Genomic DNA, 19,979 nt, shown 5'->3' on the forward strand with positions numbered 1-19,979 from the left:
CATTAGCCACGAGGAGAGGTTGGAGAAACTTGGTTTGTTCTCACTGGAGCGACGGAGGTTGAGGGGAGACCTGATAGAGGTTTATAAAATTATGAGGGGTATAGGGATAGGGTGAAGAGTTGGAAGTTTTTTTCCCAGGGCAGAAATGACAATTACAAGGGGGCACAAGTTCAAGATAAAGGCGGGGGGGGAAGGTTTTTATGCAGAGGGTGGTGGGGGCCTGGAAGGCACTGTCAAGTGAGGTGGTTGAGGCAGATATATTAGACACATTTAAGACTTATCCGGATAGACACATGAACAGGCGGGGGGGGGGGGGATTGAGGGATACAGGTGCTTGATCTGGATAGGACAATGTGATCGGTGCAGGCTTGGAGGGCCGAAGGGCCTGTTCCCGTGCTGTATGTTCTTTGTTCTTGTTAAAATAATGGTAAACCATTTAAAAATCAGATAATCGTACCCTCTTTAACACCAATAATTTTCAATTCTCAAAATCTGGACATAATTAACTTAAAATCAATTATTTAAAGTAATCCTAAACTATTTAATTTCAATCGTTTAAAATAATCAGATCAATATCAGGAAATAATTAACTTAAAATTTATAGCTAAAAATCAATAGCGTAAAGTAGTCAATCCATTTACTATCAGTTGTTCAAAAGACATGGTGTGGAAGTGAGAGACTGCGAGGTTCTTGAGCAAATTGACATGGGGACGTGCAAGTGGCTGGCAGTCTTAAAAGCGGATAAATCTCCAGGTCCAGATGAATTGTGCCCTGGGCTGCTATGGGAGGCAAGGGAGGAGGGGATTGTCAGGGCTATGACCCAATTTTCAATTCCTCCCTGGCCACAGGGGAAATGTCAGAGGACTGGAGAAGGGTTAAGGGTTATTTAAGAAGGGTTGTAAAGATAAATCAGGGAGCTACAGACCAATGGGTCCCACGTCAGTGGTCAAGAAACCATTGGAGAAATGTCTGAAGGAGAGCATCAAGAGGCAAAGCTTGGTCAGGGATAGTCAGCGTAGCTTCGTCAGAGGGAGGTCATGCCTAACAAATTAGATTGAATTTTTTTTGAGGAGGGGACCAGGTGTGTAGACGAGGGTAGTGCGGCCGATGTCGTTTATATGGAATTCCAGCAAAGCCTTTGACAAGGTCCCACGTGGGAGACTCGTAAAGAAGGCAAATTCACATGGGATAAAGGGTAATTTGATAAAGTAGGTCCAAAATGAGTTCAGTTGTAGGAGACAGAGGGTGACGACAGAAGGCGCTTTAGTGAGTAGAAGCCCACTGGCGCACCACAGGGAACTGTGTTGGGCCCCCTATTTATATAAATGACAGTGATGACTATGTGTGGGGAGGGTAGGATTAGTAAGTTTGTGGCTGACACAAAGATTGGCTGGGTGGTTAACAATGAGGTGGGGTACATGAAGATTTGATTTATTATTGTCACATGTATTAGTATACAGTGAAAAGTATTGTTTCTTGTGCGCTATACAGACAAAGCATACTGTTCATACAGAAGAAAAGGAGATAGAGTGCAGAATGTAGTGTTACAGTCACAGCGAGGGTGTAGAGAAAGATCAACTTAATGCGAGGTAGGTCCATTCAAAAATCTGACAGCAGCAGGGAAGAAGCTGTTCTTGAGTCGGTCGGTACGGGACCTCAGACTTTTGTATCTTTTTCCCGAAGGAAGAAGGTGGAAGAGAGAATGTCTGGGGTACGTGGGGTCCTTAATTATGCTGGCTACTTTGCCGAGGCAGTAGGAAGTGTAGACAGAGTCAATGGATGGGAGGCTGGTTTGAGTGATGGATTGGGCTACATTCATGATCCTTTGTAGTTCCTTGTGGTCTTGGGCAGAGCAGGAGCCCAGACCAAGCTGTGATACAACCAGAAAGAATGCTTTCTATGGTACATCTGTAAAAGTTGGTGAGAATCGTAGCTGACGTACCAAATTTCCTTAGTCTCCTGAGAAAGTAGAGGCGTTGGTGGGGTTTTCTTAACTATAGTGTCGGCGTGGGGGATCAGGACAGGTTGTTGGTGATCTGGACACCTAAAAACTTGAAGCTGTCAACCCTTTCTACTTCGTCCCTGTTGATGTAGACAGGGGCATGTTCTCCTTTACACTTCCTGAAGTCGATGACAATCTTCTTCGTTTTGTTGACATTGAGGGAGAGATTATTATCACCACACCAGTTCACCAGATTCTCTATCTCATTCCTGTACTCTGTCTCATCATTGTTCGAGATCCGACCCATTACGGTGGTGTCGTCAGCAAACTTGAAAATCAAGTTGGAGGGGAATTTGGCCGCACAGTCACAGGTGTACGGGTATAGTAGAGGGCTGAGAACACAGCCTTAGTGTTCAGGATGATCGTGGAGGAGGTGTTGTTGCCTACCCTTACTGATTGCAGTCTGTGGGTTGAAAGCAAGTAAAATAAATTGTTTTAAAAACAAACCGCTTAAAATAATTAAAGTAATTTTAATTGACTTGCTTGGCGGAATCAATAACTTAAAAAAAACATTCAGGCAGAATTAACAACTAATATTCTTAAAAAATAACTAACTAGGATTCAGACTGTGGAAATTTGTGAATGAGCTGTCGATAAATGGTTTGGTATATCCACTTAGAATCACAAGGAAAATTATAGATTCACTTAGTTCGCTCAAAACAGTGCACTTCAGAGCTGCATTGATCTTGTGTTGGATGCTGCAATGCAATTTGACATTTAACAGTGATGCTCTGTGCTGATAACTCAAGTTGGGGTGGCACAGTGGGTTAGCACTGCTGCTTCACAGCTCCAGCGACCCGGGTTTGATTCCCAGCTTGGGTCACTGTCTGTGTGGAGTCTGCACGTTCTCCCCGTGTCTGCGTGGGTTTCCTCCGGGTGCTCCGGTTTCCTCCCACAGTCCAAAGATGTGTGGGTTAGGTTGATTGGTCATACTAAAAATTGCCCCTTAGTGTCTTGAGATGTGTAGTTTGGGGGGATTAGCGGGTAAATGTGTAGGGATATAGGGGTAGGGCCTGGGTGGATTTGTGGTCAGTACAGACTCAATGGGCTGAATGGCCTCTTTCTGCACTGTAGGATTTCTATGATTTTTTTTAATGAGATGGGAAGCAGAGCAGTGCACTTAAAATGATGGAGGTGTGAAAATAATATCAGCTGTCATTTTGAGATGTGTCTTTAGTTTGTCAGCAATGTGATGTTTGTTGCAAGATTAAGGTGGTCTCGTGTGTGCACTGTTAACCGAGCTATGTCTAAGGCGAGAAACTCCAGGTTCACAGTGCCACCCCAGGACATGATGCCCACCGAGGGGGTGTTTGTTACATGGTCAAATTCGAGAATCCCGACAGTGCAGAAGAAAGACCCATTGGGTTTTCGTGTGGCACAGAGGGTTAGCACCGCTGTCTCACAGCGCCAGGGACCTGGGTTCGATTCCCAGCTCAGGTCACTGTCTGTGTGGTTTTCTTCTGGATGCTCCGGTTTCCTCCCACACTCCAAAGATGTGACGTTTAGGTTGGATTGGCCATGCTAAATTGTCCCTTAGTGTCCAAAGATGTGGTGTTTAGGTTGGATTGGTCATGTTAAATTGCCCCTTTTTGTCCAAAGATGTGCAGGTTAGGTGGATTGGTCATGCTAAATTACCCCTTAGTGTCCAAAGATGTGCGGGTTAGGTGGATTGGCCATGCTAAATTGCCCCTTAGTGTCCAAAGATGTGCAGGTTAGGTGGATTGGCCATGCTAAATTGTCCCTTAGTGTCCAAAGATGTGCAGGTTAGGGGGATTGACCACGCTAAATTGCCCCTTTAGTGTCAGGGGGATTAGCAGGGTAAATATGTGGGGTTGCGAGGATAGAGCCTGGGTGGGATTGTGCCACAATCTCGATGGGCCGAATGGCCTCCTTCTGCACTGTAGGGATTCTAGAATGTGATTCCAAAACCATCGAAACGCGGTTGACTCTCAACTGCCCTCCAAGGGGCAACCAGGGATGGGCAATAAATGCTGGCCCAGCCAGTGGCGCCCATGTCCCAGGGATGAATAAAAAAATACTCCAAGGAGAAATTTGCAGGGCTATGGATGTGGGGGGCGGGGTCGGAGGCAGGATTAATTGGACAGATCTTCCAAAGAGCTAGCACAGCTCCAATGGGCTGAATGGAATGGATCCCTGCTGGGGTGTTCCAGATAAGCATTGGCAGGCCTTCCAAGGGTTCAGCGATCAAGTGGCAATCTCGCCATTGCTTCCTGGGTGGTGTCAGGCGTGCAGCTGATCCCTGGTTTCAGAATCGTTTTTCCACTCATCCTTGCTTCACTGCTTCTGAATTACAGGTTTCCCCACATCGGATTATTGTGAACCTCTGAGCGGTATCACCGGCGGGCCGGGTGTCGATGAGCAGAGGTGCCCGCTCGCCACGGCAGTGTTTGAGGCTGGGGCAGGCGTGGAGTCCGTTTCCTGTGTAAGGTTGGAAGAGGTCTGACCTGCCAGCGTAGCAGAGCTTATCTTATTCCTTTATCAGTGTCAAGATTAGGCTTACGTTAACTCTGCAATGAAGTTACTGGGAGCCAGGTTCGATTCCCGGCTCGGGTCTGCACATTTCCCCATGTCTGTGTGGGTTACCTCCAGCTTCCTCCCACACTCCAAAGATGTGCAGGTTAGGTGGATTGGTCATGCTGAATTGTCCCTTAGTGTCCAAAGATGTGTAGGTTAGGGTGGGTTGGCCATGCTAAATTGTCCCTTAGTGTCCAAAGATATGGAGGTTAGGTGGATTGGCCATGCTGAATTGCCCCTTAGTGTCCAAAGATATGGAGGTTAGGTGGATTGGCCATGCTGAATTGCCCCTTAGTGTCCAAAGATATGGAGGTTAGGTGGATTGGCCATGCTAAATTGCCCCTTAGTGTCCAAAGATGTGCGGGTTAGGTAGATTGGCCATGCTAAATTGCCCTTTAGTGTCCAAAGATGTGTAGGTTAGGTAGATTGGCCATGCTGAATTGTCCCTTAGTGTCAAAAGATGTGCAGGTTAGGGTGGATTGGCCATGCTAAATTGTCCCTTAGTGTCCAAAGATGTGTAGGTTAGGGGGATTGGCCATGCTAAATTGCCCCTTAGTGTCCAAAGATGTGCGGGTTAGGTGGATTGGCCATGCTAAATTGCCCCTTAGTGTCCAAAGATGTGTAGGTTAGGTAGATTGGCCGTGCTAAATTGTCCCTTAGTGTCCAAAGATGTGCGGGTTAGGTAGATTGGCCATGCTGAATTGTCCCTTAGTGTCCAAAGATGTGTGGGTTAGGTAGATTGGCCATGCTAAATTGTCCCTTAGTGTCCAAAGATGTGCAGGTTAGGTGGATTGGCCATGCTAAATTGCCTCTTAATTTCCAAAGATTTAGGGGGTTAGGTATTTATTTATTTATTAGTGTCACAAGTAGGCTTACATTAACATTTCATTAAAGTTACTGTGAAAATCCCCCAGTCGCCTCACTCTGGTACTTGCTCGGGTTACACCGAGGGAGAATTTAGCATGACCGATGCACATCTTTCAGACTGTGGGCAGAAACCACAGCACAGAGAGGAAACCCACGCAGACACGGGGAGAACATGCAGACTCTGCACAGACAGTGACACAAGGCTGGGAATCGAACCGGGTTCCTGGCGCTGTGAGGCAGCAGTGCTAACCCACTGTGCCACCGTGCCAGATCCAATGGCCACTGTTGGAAGAAGAGCCGGGGGGGGGCGGGTGGGGGGGCCAATATGTCTCCCTCAAACCAACATCACTAAAAACAGCTGATCCGGGTGATGATCACATTGCTGTGTGTGTGGGATCTTGCTGTGTGTAAATTAGCTGCTGCCTTTCCCACATTACAACAGTGAGCACACTTCAAAAAAAACCTCCTTCATTGTGTGTGATACACTCTGGGACGTCTTCAGGTGGGGAGAGGGGCAGGAGAGATTGGGCAGGGGGTGAACGTAGAGATGGGGGAAGGGGGACTGTTGAGATGGGGGTTGGAGGGAAGTGGGAAGAGGGGATGGAGAGATGAGGGGACGGAGAGACGGGAGGGGGGTGACGCAGGGACGGGAGGGGGTGACGCAGGGACGGGAGGGGGTGACGCAGAGATGGGAGGGGGTGTCGCAGAGACAGGAGGGGGTGACGCAGAGACGGGAGGGGGTGATGCAGAGATGGGATGGAGAGGTGGGGGGATAGAGAGATGGGGGAAGAGAGGCTGGAGAGATGGGGGATGGAGAGATAGTTGCTGGGGGGGGGTGGGGAGAACGGGGAAGTCTGTGTCTCACTTTGGGACGTCCCGAGGGGGTGGGGGGGGGGGAGGTGTTGAAATGAATGTTGTTGGTATATGAGCCTTTTGCTGTCCTGTGTCAGTGATAAATTCGGAGTTCCCTCTGCTTCTCTCTCTCCAGGCACCGATGACATGTCTTGCCCACTGGCCAAGTCTCTGCAAATCATTGACTTCCGCAAGAGCGATCACAGCTTCACGCTCAACGAGAACGGGCTGGAAAGTGTCCTCCTCCAGGAGCCAGTGCGAGACCTCAATGTCATGGTGCTGTCGGTCGCTGGCGCATTCCGCAAGGGCAAATCCTTCTTACTGGACTTCATGTTACGATTCTTGTACAAGCAGGTATAGCCATTTATCTCCCCGTGTATACCACCAGGCGGAAAAGACACACTAATAGTTAATTACAGGAGCAGAGAGAGAGAGAGATGTGGAGAGGGTTAGAGAGGGAATTCCAGAGAGATGTGGAGAGGGTTAGGGAGGGAATTCCAGAGAGATGTGGAGAGGGTTAGGGAGGGAATTCCAGAGAGATGTGGAGAGGGTTAGGGAGGAAATTCCAGAGAGATGTGGAGAGGGTTAGGGAGGAAATTCCAGAGAGATGTGGAGAGGGTTAGGGAGGAAATTCCAGAGAGATGTGGAGAGGGTTAGGGAGGAAATTCCAGAGAGATGTGGAGAGGGTTAGGGAGGAAATTCCAGAGAGATGTGGAGAGGGTTAGGGAGGGAATTCCAGAGAGATGTGGAGAGGGTTAGAGAGGGAATTCCAGAGAGATGTGGAGAGGGTTAGGGAGGAAATTCCAGAGAGATGTGGAGAGGGTTAGAGAGGGAATTCCAGAGAGATGTGGAGAGGGTTAGGGAGGGAATTCCAGAGAGATGTGGAGAGGTTTAGAGAGGGAATTCCGGAGAGATGTGGAGAGGGTTAGGGAGGGAATTCCAGAGAGATGTGGAGAGGTTTAGGGAGGGAATTCCGGAGATAAGGGCTGAAGCCACTGGCAGAGCGATGGGAATGGGGGGGATGCTCAAGAGGCCGGAATTGGAGGAGCGCAGAGATCCCGGAGGGCTGGAGGAGGTTACAGAGATAGGGAGGGGGTGTAGGGGCTGGAGGGGGTTACAGAGATAGGGAGGGGGTGTAGGGGCTGGAGGAGGTTACAGAGATAGGGAGGGGGGTGTAGGGGCTGGAGGAGGTTACAGAGATAGGGAGAGGGTGGGTGGAGGACACGGGGGAGGAAGGGCAGAGTTGTGGGTGAGATGATAATGAAGGGAACTCGATAGTGTGCAGTGTAGCTCTGTGTCCCGCCCGGGGATGACTGGCGCAATCACAGCCTCTCTGCTTTCCACCGACAGAAGATGGGAACAACCTCAAACTGGCTGGGGCGAGATGACAAGCCCCTGACGGGGTTCTCGTGGCGTGGTGGCTCTGACCCCGACACCAACGGCATCCTGATCTGGACAGAAGTTTTCATTGTGCAAAAATCGAATGGGAGAAAGGTACAGAGTCCCACTGACTGCACCTCCTTCACCCCTTCCCTCTGTATCACTGCAGTCCCGTTCAAATCCCACTGAAACCAGTCCACGGTGGCACAGTGGGTTAGCACTGCTGCCTCACAGCGCCAGGGTCCCGGTTCAATTCCAGCCTTGGGTCACTGTTTGTGCAGGGTCTGCACGTTCTCCCTGTGTCTCCGTGGGTTTCCTCCGGTGTTCCGGTTTCATCCCACACTCCAAAAATGTACAGGTTAGGTGGCTTGGCCATTCTAAACTGCCCCTTAGTGTCAGGGAGGACTAGCTAGGTTAAATAAGTAGGGATAGGGCCTGGGTGGGATTGTGGGAGGGTCGGTGCTGAGGGAGCGCCGCACTGTGGGAGGGTCGGTGCTGAGGGAGCGTCGCACTGTGGGAGGGTCGGTGCTGAGGGAGCGCCGCACTGTGGGAGGGTCAGTGCTGAGGGAGCGCCGCGCTGTGGGAGGGTCGGTGCTGAGGGCGCGCCGCACTGTGGGAGGGTCGGTGCTGAGGGAGCGCCGCACTGTGGGAGGGTCGGTGCTGAGGGAGCGCCGCACTGTGGGAGGGTCAGTGCTTAGGGAGCACCGCACTGTGGGAGGGTCAGTGCTGAGGGAGCGCCGCACTGTGGGAGGGTCAGTGCTGAGGGAGCGCTGCACTGTGGGAGGGTCAGTGCTGAGGGAGCGCCGCACTGTGGGAGGGTCAGTGCTGAGGGAGCACCGCACTGTGGGAGGGTCAGTGCTGAGGGAGCGCAGCACTCTGGGAGGGTCGGTGCTGAGGGAGCACCGCACTGTGGGAGGGTCAGTGCTGAGGGAGCGCCACACTGTGGGAGGGTCAGTGCTTAGGGAGCACCGCACTGTGGGAGGGTCAGTGCTGAGGGAGCGCAGCACTCTGGGAGGGTCGGTGCTGAGGGAGCACCGCACTGTGGGAGGGTCAGTGCTGAGGGAGCGCCGCACTGTGGGAGGGTCGGTGCTGAGGGAGCGCCGCACTGTGGGAGGGTCGGTGCTGAGGGAGCGCTGCACTGTGGGAGGGTCGGTGCTGAGGGAGCACCGCACTGTGGGAGGGTCAGTGCTGAGGGAGCGCCGCACTGTGGGAGGGTCGGTGCTGAGGGAGCGCCACACTGTGGGAGGGTCGGTGCTGAGGGAGCGCCGCACTGTGGGAGGGTCAGTGCTGAGGGAGCGCCGCACTGTGGGAGGGTCGGTGCTGAGGGAGCGCCGCACTGTGGGAGGGTCGGTGCTGAGGGAGCGCTGCATCGTTGGGGAGGCATAGGGGAGAATCTCCCTGGTGTCCTGAGGCCAATATGTCTCCCTCAAACCGACATCACTAAAAACAGCTGATCTGGGTGCTGATCACATTGCTGTGTGTGGGATCTTGCTGTGTGAAATTTGCTGCTGCCTTTCCTACAGTACAACAGTGAGCACACTTCAAATAAAAACTCCTTCAGTGTGTGTGACTCACTTTGAGATGTCCCGAGGGGGAGAGGGGCTGGAGAGATGGTGGGGGGATGGAAGCAGGGTCTGTGTTTCACTTTTTGGTGGGTGGGGGGGAGAGGGTCTGGGGATTTATCTTTTGTTCAGATGGGGTGAGTGAGCCGCTGTGTGAGAGTTGTGTTTCTCTGATACCCTGCCTGCTGGGTTTCGCACAGCGACCCCCCCCCCCCACCCCCCCCAGGGTAAAGGGTCAGACACCCCATCAAGGGGCACAATAAAGCAGCTGCGATGATCCTGTCCCCTGTCTTTCCCCCCCGCTCCAGATCGCTGTGCTGCTCATGGACACTCAGGGAGCCTTCGACAGCCAGTCGACCGTGAAGGACTGCGCCACCATCTTTGCTCTCAGTACCATGACCAGCTCTGTCCAGGTACAGTGAGGGAGCAGGGTGATACAGGTGTGGTGGACACATGTATACACTCACAACACACACACTCCCTCTCACACTCTCTCTCTCTGTCTCTCTCACACTCTCTCTCTCTGTCTCTCTCACACTGTCTCTCTCTGTCTCTCTCACACTGTCTCTCTCTGTCTCTCTCACACTCTCACTCTGTCTCTCTCTCTCTCTCTCTGTCTCTCTCACACTCTCTCTCTCTGCCTTTCTCACACTGTCTCTCTGACACTCTCACTCTGTCTCTCTCTCTCTGTCTCTCTCGCACTGTCTCTCTGACACTCTCACTCTGTCTCTCTCTCTCTGTCTCTCTCGCACTGTCTCTGTCTTTCTCACACTCTCTCTGTCTTTCTCACACTGTCTCTCTCTCACACTGTCACTCTGTCTCTCACACTCTCACTCTGTCTCTCTCACACTCTTTCTCTCTCACTCTCTTTCTCTCTCACACTCACACTCTCTGTCTCTCTCTCTCACAATCTCTCTGTCTCTCACGCTCTCTCTCTTTCTCTCTCACACTCTCTCTGTCTCTCTCTCTCTCACACACTCTGTCTGTCTCTCTCTCACACACTCTCTCTCTGTCTCTCTCTCAGACACTCTCTCTGTCTGTCTCTCTCTCACACACTCTCTCTCTGTCTCTCTCTCTCATACTCTCTCTGTCTCTGTCTCTCTCTGTATCTCTGTCTCTCACACTCTCTCTGTCTCTCTCTCCCTCTCACACTCACACTCTCTCACACTCTCTCTCTCACACTCTCTCTCTCTCTCACACTCTCTCTCACACTCTCTCTCACACTCTCTCTCACACTCTCTCTCACACTCTCTCTCACACACTCTCTCTCTCTCTCTCACACTCTCTCTCATGCTCTCTCTCTCTCACACTCTCTCTCTCATGCTCTCTGTCTCTGTCTCTCTCCCTGTCTCTCTCTCTCACACTCTCTCTCTGTCTCTCACACTCCCTCTCTCTCTGTCTCCCTCTCTCTCACACTCTCTCTGTCTCTCACTCTCTCCCTGTCTCTCTCACACTCTTTCTGTCTGTCTCTCTCACACAGTCTCGCTCTCTCTCTGTCTCTCTCTCTCACTCTCTCTCTCTCTGTCTCGCATAAGAACATAAGGACATAAGAAATAGGAGCAGGAGTAGGCCATCTAGCCCCTCGAGCCTGCCCCGCCATTCAATAAGATCATGGCTGATCTGTCGTGGCTCAGTTCCACATTTCCGCCCTCTCCCCATAACCCTTAATCCCCTCGCTTGTCAAAAAAAAGTCTTTTGAAAAAACAGGTGCATAACATGATTTCACATCAAACCAACCTTCTACACCCAAAACTAAATGGCAAACATGATTGTAGTATGATCAAAGTCAATGTTCTAACTGCTCTGAAACTACCTCCAGATGAGGTTCCAACAATTCCACAAAACAGTCTTGAATACTGGTTTTCCATTTCCCAACTTCCAATCAATTGGGACCTGATAAAACAATACATCTCTGGATGCAGGTCAGCATGTCCATGCATCTGCCAGTCCTTAGCCCTATTTCCACCAATACTTCAAGCATCACTCAACTGCCCATTTGCTACTTCAGACATGTAATTACAGCCTTCTACTGTGAAGACAAAAACAAGTTTGAGTAACATTTCTGCCATTTCCTTATTTCGAAAGGAAATTCCAGTGTTTGCCTCTAAGAGATCAATTACTTAACTTTAACTACTATTACATTCCACTTCTTTCTACACCTACATAAAATGCCTTGTTTAGATTGTACTATTTCTCACCACACCTAATGCTTTCACCAATTACTTCTAAATAATTAGATCTGCCACCCCACGCCCCCAACAATTTCCAACTTCAATGGCAATAGGTCTTCCAAACCACACTAGGCTGCTTGGCTTTATGCACCAATTAAATTTCCTTTAGTTGCTTTTATTCCAAATAAACCCAACCCATTCAGACTTTCCTGGCAGCTAAAGTTTTCCACCCTTAAAACTCTGTATTATCTCTAGTTCTTCCTGTAATCTGATCAGAGCTATAACTTTGATGCAGTGTTATCTACAACCTCCATTATATACTCCATGCTTCAGTCAATGAACAATATAGCTAGTTTGCTTTTTCAGTCTGCCTCACTATTGTCAGGGATCTGCACATGTGCTCAAGGTCCTGCTGTTCTCTCACACTCTTGCTCTCTCTCTGTCTGTCTCTCTCACATATACATGATAGGATGAGGAAGGAATGTTGGAGTTGAGGAAGGCCAGAATTCCACAAGTTGACGGGTACACTAACCCCGGGTTGGGATGAAAATGCGGTAAAGTTTGGGAAGGGTTTGGGTTCTCTTCCGACCCTATCCTGGAGACCTGAGAGTGGGAGTCCAGTTCAGAGCAGTACCTCTGCGACTGCTTTCTCCTTCTGGGGTGAGCCTGGTCACCTCGTTGATGCCTCAAAATCGAAACTATCACAGAAAGTTTCATTTCTCACAGCCCTCAAGGTTTCATTTCTCAAAGCCCTTCCAGTTTCACTGTGATCCCTCAGCAGCAGCACCACACCCCTTCCTTTGTGGGTAATGTGGTAAGTGTGAGGTGATTCACTTTGGCAGGAATAACAGCAAAGTGGACTATTATTTAAAAGGTTAAAGATTGCAGCATGCTGCTGTGCAGAGGGATCTGGGTGTCCTTGTGCATGAATCACAAGGAGTTGGTTTGCAGCAGGAAATGGAGAAGGTAAATGGAATTTTGTCCTTCATTGCAAGAAGGATGGAGTTTAAAAACAGCGAGGTTATGTTGCTGCTGTATAAGGTGCTGGTGAGGCCACACCTGGAGTACTGTGTACAGTTTTGGTCTCCTTACTTGAGAAAGGATATACTGGCACTGGAGGGGGTGCAGAGGAGATTCACTCGGGTGATTCCGGAGTTGAGAGGGTTGGATTATGAGGTGAGACTGAGTAGACTGGGGCTCGACTCATTGGAATTCAGAAGAATGAGGGGAGATCTTATAGAAACATATAAGATGATGAAGGGAATCGATAAGGTAGAAGCAGGGAAGTTGTTTCCACTGGTGGGTAAAACTAGAACTAGGGGGCATGGCCTCAAAATAAGGGGGAGCAGATTTAGGACTGAGTTGAGGAGGAACTTCTTCACACACAGGGTTGTGAACCTGTGGAATTCCCTGCCCAGTTGAGGCTCCCTCATTGAATGTTTTTAAGGCAAGGATAGATAGATTTTTGAAGAGTAAAGGAATTAAGGGTTATGGTGAGCGGGCGGGTAAGTGGAGCCCTCTCGCAATGAAGGACAAAATTCCATTTGCCTCCTTAATTACCTGCTGCACCTGCAAACCAACTTTTTATGATTTACGATTACGTAAGAACATAAGAACAAAGAAATAGGAGCAGGAGTAGACCATCTGGCCCTTCGAGCCTGCCCCGCCATTCAATAAGATCATGGCTGATCTGTCGTGGCTCAGGTCCACATTCCCGCCCTCTCCCCATAACCCTTAATCCCCTCTCTTATCAAAAACCCATCAACCCGCTTCTTAAAAATATTTAGCGAGGCAGCCTCCACCACTTCAACGGGCAGAGAATTCCAGAGATTCACCACCCTTTGAGTGAAGAAGTTCTTCCTCAACTCCGTTCTAAACCGCACCCCCTTTATCTTGAGGCTGTGCCCCCTAGTCCTACTGTCCTTTCTGAGCGGGAAGAGCCTCTCCACCTCTATCCTATCCATCCCATTCATCATCTTATACGTCTCAATGAGGTCTCCCCTCATTCTTCTAAACTCTAACGAGTACAAGCCTAGTTTATTCAGCCTCTCCTCATAGCTCAACCCCCTCAACTCCGGCATCATCCTAGTAAACCTCCTCTGCACTCCCTCCAAGGCCAAAATATCCTTGCGTAAGTACGGCGCCCAAAACTGCACACAGTACTCCAGCTGCGGCCTCACCAATGCCCTATACAGCCGCAGCAAGACCTCCCTACTTTTATATTCAATCCCCCTCGCTATGAAGGCCAGCATCCCATTCGCCTTCCTGACCACCTGCTGCACCTGCAAGCTGGGTTTTTGCGACTCATGCACAAGGACCCCGAGGTCCCTCTGCACCGTCGCCTGCTGCAGTTTTTCTCCACGTAAGTAATAGTCCTTCCTACCATTATTCCTACCAAAGTGGACCACCTCGCACTTGCCAAGATTAAATTCCATTTGCCATTTACTGGGCCATTCGCCCAGCCTATCTAGATCCTTCTGCAGACTCTCCACACCCTCCGCGCAATTTGCCGTTCCACCAATCTTGGTGTCATCAGCAAATTTCGACACCATACACTCGGTTCCCTCCTCCAGATCATCTATATAAATGGTAAATAGTTGAGGCCCCAGCACCGACCCCTGGGGCACTCCACTAGTCACCAACCACCAATCCGAATAGCACTCGTTGACCCCCACTCTCTGCCTCCTATTTGACAACCAGTCCTCTATCCACGCTAACACCCTACTCCCAACTCCATGTCCCCTGACCTTCTGCAATAACCTCTTGTGAGGTACCTTGTCAAACGCCTTCTGAAAATCAAGAAAGACCACATCCACCGCCCTAGACACATCCTCATAGAACTCCAGTAAATTCGTCAGACACGACTTCCCCTTAACGAAACCGTGCTGCATCTGCTCTATCAAGCAATTCCCCTCAAGATGCCTCGCTATTTCCTCCTTGATGACGGATTCTAACATTTTACCTACAACAGACGTTAAACTAACTGGCCTATAATTCCCCGCCTTTTGCCTGGCACCCTTCTTAAACAACGGGGTAACATTAGTCGCTTTCCAATCTTCCGCCACTTCCCCGGAATCCAGCGACGTCTGGAAAATAACCACCAAGGCATCCACTATCACCTCCGCCATTTCTTTCAGAACCCTCGGATGCATTCCATCCGGTCCTGGGGACTTGTCCACAATCAGCCCCTCCAGTCTGTCGAGCACCGCCTCTCTAGTAACAATAATGTCATCGAGACCCTCCAGTCCTACCACCTTTCCATCGCTAACACCCGGCAAATTACTCACTCAGCTCAGGAGGAGGCCATTCAGCCCACCCTTCCTGTGCTAGCTCTTTGAAAGATCTATCCAATTACTCCCCCTCCTCCCGCTCTTTCCCCCCACAGGCCTGTAAATCTCTCCTTTTCCAGTATCTCTCCCCTTTTGAAAGTTCCTATTGAATCTGCTTCCACTGCCCATTCAGGCAGCGCCTTCCAGATCACAACAACTCGCAAAAAACCATTCTCCTCATCTCCCCCTCTGGTTCTTTCCCCGATTCTCTTCAATCTGTGTCTCCCCACCCTCCCTCTGGTTCCCCACCCTCCTGACACTGGGAAACACTTTCTCCTTATTCACTCTCTCCAAACCCTTCCTGATTCTGAACATCTCGATTCAATCTCCCCCTGAACCTTCTCCGCTCCGAGGGAACCATCCCAACTTCTCCCAGTCTTTCTGCGTGAACTGAAGCCCCCTCATCCCTGGGAACATTCCAGAAAATCTTCCTCCATACCTCTCCCGGGCCTCGACTTCCTTCCTAAAGCGTAGGGGGGATGGATTTGGGCCCAGTCCTCCGGCTGGGCTCTAACCCAGTGTTTAGAAAGGCTTTCACATCATCGCCTTGCTGTTGTTTCTCTGTGTCTCTAATTGGAGGGACCAGGATTCTGTTTCCCCACTTAACAGCCTCCTCCACCTCTCCCTGCATCCACAGTGATTAGTGTTCGCCCCCTCTCCACGGGATTCTCTGTCCACTGCATTACTCCCACTTTAAAATGGTCCCACTGATTTGAGTTTGCCATAAGATATAGGAGCAGAATGAGGCCACTCGGCCCATTGAGTCTGCTCTGCCATTCAATCATGGCTGATATTTTTCTCATCCCCATTCTCCTGCCTTTTCCCCATAACCCCTGATCCCCTTATTAATCAAGAACCTATCTATCTCTGTCTTAAAGACACTCAATGACCCGGCCTCCACAGCCTTCTGTGGCAAAGAGTTTCACAGATTCCCCACTCTCTGGCTGAAGAAATTCCTCCTCATCTCTGTTTTAAAGGATCGTCCCTTTAGCCTGAGGCTGTGCCCTCTGGTTCTAGTTTTTCCTACTAGTGGAAACATCCTCTCCACGTCCAGACTATCCAGGCCTCGCGGTATCCTGTAAGTTTCAATAAGATCTACCCCCTCATTCTTCTAAACTCCATCGAGTACAGACCCAGAGCCCTCAACCGTTCCTCATTCAGAAATTTGCCATGTTCGCTACGACTCTCACCAACTTTTACAGATGCCCCATAGAAAGCATCCTTTCTGGTTGTATCACAGCTTGGTCTGGGCTCCTGCTCTGCCCAAGACCACAAGGAACTACAAAAGGTCGTGAATGTAGCCCAATCCATCACGCAAACCAGCCTCCCATCCATTGACTCTGTCTACACTTCCTACTGCCTCGGGAAAAGCAGCCAACATAATCAAGGACCCCACACACCCCGGACATTCTCTCTTCCGCTTTCTTCCGTCGAGAAAAAGATACAAAAGTCTGTGGTCATGTACCGACCGACTCAAGAACAGCTTCTTCCCTGCTGCTGTCAGACTTTTGAATGGACCTACCTCGCATTAAGTTGATCTTTCTCTACACCCTAGCTATGACTGTAACACTACATTCTGCACTCCGTTCCTTCTCTATGAAGGGTATGCTTTGTCTGCATAGCGCGCAAGAAACAATACTATTCACTATATGCTAACATATGTAACAATAATAAATCAAACCAAGTATATTAAGTTGATCTTTCTCTACACCCTAGCTATGACTGTAACACTACATTCTGCACTCTCTCCTTTCCTTCTTTATGAATGGTATGCTTTTTATAGCACACAAGAAACAATACTTTTCACTGTTTGCCAACATGTGTGACAGTAATAAACCAAATCAAAGTCAAGCTTTTCATAATTCTCGTGAAACTCCTCTGGACCCCCTCATTTGTCAGTGTTAAACTATCTGCAGTAAGCAGTCTCACATCACCAGGTTAAAGTCCAACAGGTTTATTTGGTCGCATGGGTTTTCGGAGCGCTGCTCCTTCAGGTGAGTAACAGCGCTCTGAAAGCTCCTGCTACCAAATAAACCTGTTGGACTTTAACCTGATGTTGTGAGACTACATACTGTGTCCACCCCAGTCCAACGCCGGCATCTCCACATCATTTAAACTGTATCTGCTACCTCTCTGCCCATTTCTCTCTCTCTCTCTTTTTCTATCCTTCTGAAATCTCTGCCTCTCCTCCCCATTCACAACATTTCCCAGTTTCCCGTCACCCAAAAATACAGAAACTCTGTCTCGTAACCCCGAGAGAAGGTCAGTAATTATTCAGAGCTCTGAGGAATGATCCCTGTATACCTCCCTGGGGTCCCATTAAAAAATAATCGAACGACCTCTTTTTCTCTGTACAGTTTTACAGCCACATTGCCACTGCATCCGGGAATCTTAATTTTGTCTTTCTGCTTGGTTACAGATCTATAATTTAACTAATAATATTCAGGAGGATGATCTACAACACCTCCAGGTGGGTCTGGGTGGCTGCTGGCCCTATTCTCTTCCTGATGTTCTGCCCTTTTGGAGAGTCAGTGCTGAGGGAGCACTGACTCCCCCACAGTGTGGCACTCCCTCAGCACTGACCCTCCCACAGTGCGGTGCTCCCTCAGCACTGACCCTCCCACAGTGCGGTGCTCCCTCAGCACTGACCCTCCCACAGTGCGGTGCTCCCTCAGCACTGACCCTCCCACAGTGCGGTGCTCCCTCAGCACTGACCCTCCCACAGTGCGGTGCTCCCTCAGCACTGACCCTCCCACAGTGCGGTGCTCCCTCAGCACTGACCCTCCCACAGTGCGGTGCTCCCTCAGCACTGGCCCTCCCACAGTGCGGCACTCCCTCAGCACTGACCCTCCCACAGTGTGGCACTCCCTCAGCACTGACCCTCCCACAGTGCGGTGCTCCCTCAGCACTGACCCTCCCACAGTGCGGCACTCCCTCAGCACTGACCCTCCCACAGTGTGGCACTCCCTCAGCACTGACCCTCCCACAGTGCGGTGCTCCCTCAGCACTGACCCTCCCACAGTGCGGTGCTCCCTCAGCACTGACCCTCCCACAGTGCGGCACTCCCTCAGCACTGACCCTCCCACAGTGCGGCGCTCCCTCAGCACCGACCCCCCCACAGTGCGGTGCTCCCTCAGCACCGACCCTCCCACAGTGCGGCGCTCCCTCAGCACTGACCCTCCCACAGTGCGGCACTCCCTCAGCACCGACCCCCCCACAGTGCGGTGCTCCCTCAGCACTGACCCTCCCACAGTGCGGCACTCCCTCAGCACCGACCCCCCCACAGTGCGGCGCTCCCTCGGCACTGACCCTCCCACAGTGCGGCGCTCCCTCAGCACCGACCCTCCCACAGTGCGGTGCTCCCTCAGCACTGACCCTCCCACAGTGCGGCGCTCCCTCAGCACTGACCCTCCCACAGTGTGGCGCTCCCTCGGCACTGACCCTCCCACAGTGCGCCGCTCCCTCAGCACTGACCCTCCCACAGTGCGGCGCTCCCTCAGCACTGACCCTCCCACAGTGCGGCGCTCCCTCAGCACCGACCCTCCCACAGTGCGGCGCTCCCTCAGCACTGACCCTCCCACAGTGCGGCGCTCCCTCAGCACTGACCCTCCCACAGTGCGGCGCTCCCTCAGCACCGACCCTCCCACAGTGCGGCGCTCCCTCAGCACTGACCCTCCCACAGTGCGGTGCTCCCTCAGCACCGACCCTCCCACAGTGCGGCGCTCCCTCGGCACCGACCCTCCCACAGTGCGGCGCTCCCTCGGCACCGACCCTCCCACAGTGCGGCGCTCCCTCAGCACTGACCCCCCCACAGTGAGGCTGTGTGATTTGCAGCCCAGATTCTGCACTCTAGACTCAGGAATATGAGTTGAACTTGAATACTGGATGGAGACATGCAAGAGCTACACACGGTGCCAGGGAAGCAGGATTGAGAGCAAGATGGGATGGTGCCAAAGTCTCTGTTTGACATAGGGTGGCACTGACCCTCCGCCTGGCCCCTGCTGCTGCTGGCGGGGGAAACTGTAACCTCCTCATTCTCTTCTGTTGCAGCTCTTCACAGAATACGGACGTCTAGCAATGGATGAGACATCAATCAAACCTTTCCAGGTAAGAGGATCACAGCAACCGGGAACAAGCCCCCAACTCCGGAAAAAGGCAAATTGCTGCAGATGCTGGAATCTGAAACCAAAAGAGAAAACACTGGAAAATCTCAGCAGCTCTGGGCAGCATCTGTAAGGAGAGAAAAGAGCTGACGTTTCGAGTCCAGGTGACCCTTTGTCAAAGGCAAAGAAAGTGGGAGATATTCATACTGCAGGGGGAGGGAATGAAAGATGAATCACAGTCATGAGTCTTTCTCCGCCCCCCCCCCCCCCCGCAATTCTTTCCCCCTACTTTATCCCCTTTCCTGATCCTTTTCTCCCTCTTTGCTTCCCTCTCCTTTGTCTCAATTTTACCCCCCTCCCCACATCTCCCTCCCCCATATCTCCCCACCAACATCTCCCCCCACATCTCACCAACCCCCCCCCGGCCACATCTCCCTCTACATCTTCCTCTGTCACAGTTTACCCTCTGATTTCAGCTTCTCTGCTCTTTGGCCGTTCACACCTTCTCTTCTCTCCATGGGCTGCCATTAGCAGCCTTTCCCCATGTCCAAAGATGTGCGGGTTAGGTGGATTGGCCATGCTAAATTGCCCCTTAGTGTCAGGGGGATTAGCTAGGGTAAATGGGTACTGGAATGGTGCCTGGGTGGAATTGTTGTTGGTGCAGACTCAATGGGTCGAATGGCCTCCTTCTGTCGGGATTCTATGATATTTCTATGATATTTGTTTCTGTGGCTAGAACTCAGCTTTCATTTCCTCCCCCTGCTGTATAAATATCTCCCACTTTTTATTCCTTTGACAGTGGGTCATCTGGACTCAAAACGTCAGCTCTTTTAAGAACATAAGAACATAAGAAATAGGAGCAGGAGTAGGCCATCTAGCCCTTCGAGCCTGCCCCGCCATTCAATAAGATCATGGCTGATCTGTCGCTGCTCAGTTCCACCTTCCCGCCCTCTCCTCATAACCCTTAATCCCCTCTCTTATCAAAAACCCATCAACCGCGTCTTAAAAATATTTAGCGAGGCAGCCTCCACCACTTCAACGGGCAGAGAATTCCAGAGATTCACCACCCTTTGAGTGAAGAAGTTCCTCCTCAACTCCGTTCTAAACCGCACCCCCCTTTATCTTCAGGCTGTGCCCCCTAGTCCTACTGTCTTTTTTGAGCGGGAAGAGTCTCTCCA

General features: G+C 50.9%; 1 protein-coding gene across 1 annotated transcript in view; it reads left to right on the plus strand.

The window, feature by feature from the left end:
• Positions 1-927: 927 nt before the first annotated feature.
• LOC145340332 (atlastin-3-like) overlaps positions 928-19,979 on the plus strand; it is a gene marked incomplete at its 3' end in the record, with an annotated part of 36,202 nt that continues 17,150 nt past the window's right edge. Inside the window, exons 1-7 of the mRNA XM_080184784.1 lie at positions 928-1,009; positions 4,318-4,450; positions 6,355-6,610; positions 7,607-7,750; positions 9,507-9,611; positions 17,118-17,168; positions 18,749-18,805. Coding sequence (XP_080040910.1) covers positions 928-1,009; positions 4,318-4,450; positions 6,355-6,610; positions 7,607-7,750; positions 9,507-9,611; positions 17,118-17,168; positions 18,749-18,805 — 828 coding nt within the window. The remainder of the gene's footprint in view (positions 1,010-4,317; positions 4,451-6,354; positions 6,611-7,606; positions 7,751-9,506; positions 9,612-17,117; positions 17,169-18,748; positions 18,806-19,979) is intronic.

Source organism: Carcharhinus amblyrhynchos, unplaced genomic scaffold (assembly GCF_965287045.1).
Source record: "Carcharhinus amblyrhynchos unplaced genomic scaffold, sCarAmb.v2.hapA scaffold_938, whole genome shotgun sequence".
Lineage (NCBI taxonomy): Eukaryota > Metazoa > Chordata > Chondrichthyes > Carcharhiniformes > Carcharhinidae > Carcharhinus > Carcharhinus amblyrhynchos.